Source organism: Mizuhopecten yessoensis, unplaced genomic scaffold (assembly GCF_002113885.1).
Source record: "Mizuhopecten yessoensis strain PY_sf001 unplaced genomic scaffold, ASM211388v2 scaffold3949, whole genome shotgun sequence".
NCBI lineage: Eukaryota > Metazoa > Mollusca > Bivalvia > Pectinida > Pectinidae > Mizuhopecten > Mizuhopecten yessoensis.
In genome coordinates, this window is record NW_018405300.1 from 379487 (window position 1) to 386272 (window position 6786).

The window sequence follows — 6786 nt, forward strand, 5'->3', positions numbered from 1 at the left end:
TTTACAAAAAGTTCGCAAAACTAGAAAGAATGCATTTCTACCCTCCCAAAAGAGACTTTATCCCTTTTAGATTAGTAGTTTTACCATAGATATTTTCTTGCCATTTTTCGTGCGAATGTCTCGCCGAGCTAACTTAACTGCTAAGGTTTTTTCTCAAGACATAAAATGTCAGGGATGGTCGAACTTGACTTACCCCGGGGCCGAACTTTCTCCCGGGACTCCTACACTGAGTCAGGTAGATATAGAATGTAGGCCTAATAAAAAAAATCTTGATTGTTTTTGCCAATTTATTTATGATGGTCAAAATTTTATGAAATTGAAAATGATCTACTACCAACAGAGGTATATATGATAGCAGCCTACAGACATAAGGACTTCTTTTCTGACTGATCTCGGACATCCAAGTGATCCTTCATATAACGTCCAATCAAAATCCTCGTTACAAATGAAAATCGTTCGATGTAAATACAAATGGCCACCTAACGAAAGGCTTTGGAGAGAAGCTGACGTTCAACCAGTACGGATTATTTATACAGTGGAGTGGCCAAAAGTGTTACTGGCCTGATGAACATCGCAGCTAAAACCGACGACGAGCAATCAGAGCTGCTATTTGTTAACTTTAATCAGGATTGCACGTAAGATTTCCATCTTGTGTTCCTCCCATCTTTTGCCGTTGTTTGTATTTACGTGCGTTTTCGTTTCGAAATCCTAAAAACAATTCTTATCGAAATCATATTTTCTTTTTTTTCAGATCATTGGCTATTGGAACTAGGACCGGTTACAAGTTGTTTTCCCTTAGCTCGGTAGATAAATTGGAACAAATCTATGAAAATGGTGAGGTCAAAGATATGGATGTTGTATTAATTAAGTTTACCCCCTTCCCAAACTTGGTATTTGAATGATAGATACACTTCGAATCGCCTTTGACATAAATATTTTGGATTGTTTTGAAAAACAAAATATATATTGCATAATTATTTGATAATGAAATCAAATAATGGATATAAGGTTGCATTTGATGTCAGAAAGGTGTGTATATTTTTCGTCGTCGACATCAGCTAATACACTGGAATGTCGTAAACAAGCTGTCATAATTTCTATTTTTAGTAACAACACGACACGGGGTCATGTCACTTCAGATATGAGTGCTTGGTCTACAGCTCAGGTCATATCAAAACGGGAAGTCCTTGGTCACTTTATTAATCAAAATAATTTGATTCAATTTTTGTTTAATTTATTTTAGATTGGTACTTAAAAGTTTATAATTGAAGTGTCACACTTTATAATACAATACAAACTCAAATACTACGGGATAACAGGGAACACACACGCATGGATTACAGACTTTCTTTCATTTCGCACCCAAACAGTAGTACTTGAGGGAAAACAATCAGACAAAATACAAGTAACCTCTGGGGTCCCTCAAGGAACCTGTTTGGGCCCCATCCTCTTCCTCATCTACATAAATGACTTCCACTAATACATGAAATACAGCACACTTAGACTATTTGCATATGACAGCATAATATACAAGACAATAAACAACAAAGAAGACACATTAAAACTACAACACGACCTCGATGCAGCAGGACAATTGGAGACTGACTGGTTAATGCAATTTCACCCCGCCAAATGTAACATACTTAACATTACACCGAACCGCAACAAAATACACCATGATTACCAACTCCACAACAACACATTACACAAAGTAGAAACAAGCAAATACTTAGGACTAACACTACAAAACAACCTACGATGGGACAAACGCATAAACAATATCACAGCCAATGCCAATAGGTCCCTAGGTTTTCTCAAACGCAACCTGAAAATAAACTCACCACATATAAAAGAACATGCATACAAAGCACTAGTTAGGCCTAAACTTGAATACTGCTCTTCCATTTGGGATCCACACAACACAAACCAAATTAAACAAAAAGAAAAAACACAACGAAGAGCAGCACGCTACGTACAAAACAGATACCACAATACTAGTTCCGTAACAGACATGATCCACACACTTCAATGGCCAACACTACAAACACAACGCTTATACACTAGAATTATCCTTTTTTACAAAATTATACACAGAATCGTAGCTTTAAACCCAACACATATACTCACACCTGTAGATCCCCGCACCAGACAGGTACACCAGTACGCATACAAACACATATCTGCTACAAAGGACACCTACAAATACTCATTCTTCCCACACACAGTAACACAATTGAATCTCCTCCCCTTAGCAGCAGTCCAATGCACAACACTAGAGGACTTCAAGGCACACTTACCCTACACATCCCTTGAAGCCCTCATCACACACTAGTACATACACCAGATTTTAACTTTTTATCTATACCTTGCACAAAAAAATCACAAAAAAAACCACCCCACCCCTAATCACTATAAATAACCCCTTCACGCCTCTACAATAGGACCCCCGATGGCATAATCATCAAACTGATGGAGCCCTCGTATAAAGAAGAAGAAGAAGAAGTGTTCGCACTTTCTTGTGTCATTTTTGTATTTATAAATTGAAAATTGGACTTGGAAAATGTTTGAGTTCTGATTTTATTTTGCAAAATCAAAGAAATCGGAAGGATACTCGAGCTCCATTGTCTTTTCAAGTCTACATTAGTAACATGTATGTTACAATTCTTCGTCTAGGTGTCTGGAGGATATACATGATAGTAAACAGAGCCCCGTAAACTGTTTTTTATTAAGGTTAGGATTTTGGGAATCATTCAAAGAAAAAAACACTTCCAGTATATTTTAACACCCCCTTCCCCAATAATCCCTAGTATATTTTTGATGATATGAATAAAGAAGAAAAGCAGTTGATTATCATGTTGTTAATTACCTTTGGAAAATTGCTGCTGTCAGATCTTTTTCGCAAATGTATTTTTTTTTATCTATAATACATACTTGTAAAAGAGGGAAAATGCACAGCCAGACCGGAATTTGGAACTTAGACCTCCAAACTCTAGACAGGCATTCTAATCAATTGTGCTACCTTGTTGTCAGTGTTTGTCTCCGTCTAGTTCTGCTACATTGATGCTTTTTTTTAAGTCTCAACCAAGGACAGCAATATTTACAACCCAGGATTCAGTATCACCTTTCCAAGCATTCAAAGGCACTGTAACAGGAGAGGAGAAATGCATGGCCACACCGGGATTCAAACCTGGGTCCTTTGAACTTTAAATGGATGCTCTAACCAGTTGAGCTGGTTGCTGGAAATCCACCAATAGTCAAGTTTCACTACATAATAATAATGATACAACCACAAATTGCAATTTTTTATTCATTACTTAGCTTCCCTGATACCAGTTTCATAACAGTAATTACAGGAATTGTGTTATTGACATACTTTAATTTCACCTTGCAATAGCTGCCTTTCTGAGGTACTGTTTCATAATAACTCTACTTTCTACTTCCAGAAAGTTTTTAGCTTATCAACGCTACAGTTTTAACGATTATGTTTTTTCAAGTTTGAAAAGTAAAAAACTTGTTATTGCTGTCCTTACAACAGCTGTCTTTGTAACAATGTTGCCTTGACTCTCAAATTTCCCTCGTCTTTTAATAATGATTTCATAGACTGAAAGTAGCTACAGATAACAAAACGGAGTCACCTGACTGGTGTGACTATCTAGCATAAGAGAAAATATTGTTTATAGAAAAAACTCAGCTAGCCTATTGTGACATTAGAAATAAAACAATTTCAAGGTGTCACAGCATTGTGATGGTACAAATGAAAAAGGAATGTAGTCAAAATGATATTTCAGTTTTCGACAAGTCGGAAGAGAAAAAAATAAATTCAGGAATATTTGCAATAAATCATGAAATGATGAAAATTTCCACAAATTTTCATTTTAGAACCTCACTGACTGGCTTGATGAAAAAGTCATTATAGACTAACTTGATCAATCTTATATGAATGGAAAATCATTAAAAAAAATCTCTTTCTGATTTTTGTTTTCTCAAAAAATGCAATTGCATGCATATTCCTAACAAAACTACATTGATCTGACAATTTTCCTACTCCAAAATTTTCCATTTTTGTTTCAGAAAATGAAGATATATGTATAGTAGAACGACTGTTCTCTAGTAGCTTGGTAGCAATAGTAAGCTTGTCATCTCCAAGGAAACTGAAAGTATGTCACTTCAAAAAAGGCACAGAAATATGCAATTACAGCTATTCCAATTCTATACTGGCTGTAAGGCTAAATCGACAGGTGAGTTAGCAGTTTACTGGTCCACATTTAACATTGGAGAGTTTGAGATCAACAGATATTATCTTTTAATGCAAAAATTAAAACTGAGAAACATTACTTCCAAAACTCTAAAACATATCTTACATGAGAGAAACACTAACATTGATTTCTTTGAGAGATGCAGACAAAGATGTGTGATATTTGCATGATTTATCAAGACTATTCAGAGTATTCCTGATCAGTATATAGAGATACATTTGATGGCACACTACAGTCTGTGGTATTAATGTATATTTCCTTTATTCAGAGACTCATTGTGTGTTTGGAGGAGAGTTTGTACATTCACAATATTCGCGACATGAAAGTTCTTCACACAATACGTGACACCCCCCCAAATCGGAATGGACTTTGTGCATTATCAATAAACAATGACAATTGTTTCTTAGCCTACCCTGGTAGTAATCAAATAGGAGAGGTCCAGATATTTGACACAATGAATCTAGTAAGTATATATTCATGTTTGATGGTAAGAATTTAGTAAGTATTTGTGTTTGATATAAGGTGGTACATGGTTAACTCAAAGCTTTTAAGAATGGTCATCAAGGAAACTGATGTGTTAAAATTTAACCATGGAAAACTTTTGAAATCTAATTTATTCAGTGACTCAACTTGACTGCTTCTAATTTGAAACACAAGCATTTGAAACCATTATGTAAATTAAGTACATGTACTGTCAATTTCAATACCTTCCTGCATAAAGATGTTCAGTTATATTGTCTTTTGAACTATGTATGTACTTTCAGAGAGCAGTTATAATGATACCAGCACATGATAATCCATTAGCAGCGTTGGCATTCAATAACCAAGGGACTAAAATAGCAACAGCATCAGAAAAGGTTTCAATCTTACAAATTTGTTGGGCTTCAAGGCTCTAAAATTAAGTACCATTATGTGATGTATCAGTATTATGTTTAAAAGTGTAAGCTGCTGTTTACTTGGAGCTACAGTTGTAGTGTCTATCGTGGTTCTGCCTGGTCAATGTACTGGTGATTTACTAGTTTATAGGGTCAATGTACTGGTGATTTACTAGTTTATAGAGACCAAATTTTGAACTTACTTGACTTTTAACAAGAATTCATGTTTTAGAGGGGGCAATTTCAAAATTCAGATATATTCTGAAGCCAACAAGTGTTACAAAGATGATATTGTTTTTACATCATTAACTGTATTCCGATATGCCATAATTACATATTTATTTTCCTGCTTCTAAACTGCATATATTGTTGCTTGCTCAGGGTACTGTGATACGAGTGTTCTCCGTGCCAGAGGGACAGAAGTTATTTGAATTCAGAAGAGGAGTGAAAAGGTTGTTAATATAATGGATGTGCCATTGTTGTAATTGTTTGATTGCTGTTTCTAAGTTTTTGTCAAAAGTCCAATATACAAAATAAATTGTGATGCATACTGAAGATGTGTTTTCAAATAAATTTGTAGAAAATTTTGCTTTTAACTTCTATGTGTAGATACATTTTTCTATGTTCTATGTTTGTGTTGTACAGAGTTACAGTGACACATGTGGTAGTTACTGTTCAGCCTACATTCCTGTATAGACAGTAGATACAGCCACCAAGTAACAGTATTGTATTTCTTACACAGATGTGCTAGCATCCACTCATTGGCCTTCAGCATAGACTCCATGTTCCTGTCAGCATCCAGCAACACTGAAACTGTTCATGTCTTCAAACTTGAGATTCCAAAGGACAGGTTTGTACACATTTTTTTTGTCAGAACACCTATACTTGTATACTAAACAATTCAATAATTGTTTTTAAGTATATGATCAAGTCTTTTAAATAACATGCTTCTACATATCAGTTAGGCCACTAAAAAAAGTTAAGCATTTACACAAAAATGTAAGGTTGCCCATGAATAGCTTGCCTGGGATGGTGTGTGTCCATCATTCAATAAGAGGTGAGTGATACAGGCTTGTTGGACCTCTTCTAACATCATATCCTCTACTGATAAGATGGGATTATATATATCAGACACTTTGTCTTTGTAAAAACATTGTTCAAACCTTCCACATGGTAGGACCTTTCTTGGGGTATGTTGATCATGACATGATAGTGTATTACAGAGTGCTCTCGGGTCTACACTCCAGGTCAGGGCAAAAAGTCAGGGTTTTTTAGGTCACCTGAGACAAAGTCTCAAGTGACCTATTGCGATCGCCTTTTGTCCGTCGTCGTCCGTCGTGCGTCCATAAACAATTTACATTTTCGACTTCTTCTCCAAAACCGCTGAACCAATTTCAATGAAATTTTGCATGGACCTTCCATGGACAAAGGTCAACAAAAATAGTTGCCGGTTTAGTCCTAAGCACCCAGGGGCCTGAGGGGCGGGGCCAAAAAGGGTCAAATTGACTAAAATTTCAAAAATCTTCTCCTCCAAAACCCCTGAACCAATTTCAATGAAATTTTGCATGGGCCTTCCATGGACAAAGGTCAACAAAAATAGTTGCCGGTTTAGTCCTAAGCACCCAGGGGCCTGAGGGGCGGGGCCAAAAAGGGTC

At 36.0% G+C, this 6786-nt stretch overlaps 1 protein-coding gene across 2 annotated transcripts in view; it reads left to right on the plus strand.

Annotated features, from left to right (window-relative positions):
* Positions 1 to 452: 452 nt before the first annotated feature.
* The window catches only part of LOC110448218 (WD repeat domain phosphoinositide-interacting protein 2-like), a 17708-nt gene continuing 11374 nt past the window's right edge, over positions 453 to 6786 (plus strand). For both annotated transcript variants that reach the window (XM_021494349.1, XM_021494350.1), the window contains exons 1-7: positions 453 to 635; positions 752 to 834; positions 4072 to 4238; positions 4525 to 4719; positions 5021 to 5113; positions 5513 to 5583; positions 5874 to 5981. In XM_021494349.1, the coding sequence (XP_021350024.1) occupies positions 565 to 635; positions 752 to 834; positions 4072 to 4238; positions 4525 to 4719; positions 5021 to 5113; positions 5513 to 5583; positions 5874 to 5981 (788 nt within the window). In that variant the 5' untranslated portion in view covers positions 453 to 564. The remainder of the gene's footprint in view (positions 636 to 751; positions 835 to 4071; positions 4239 to 4524; positions 4720 to 5020; positions 5114 to 5512; positions 5584 to 5873; positions 5982 to 6786) is intronic.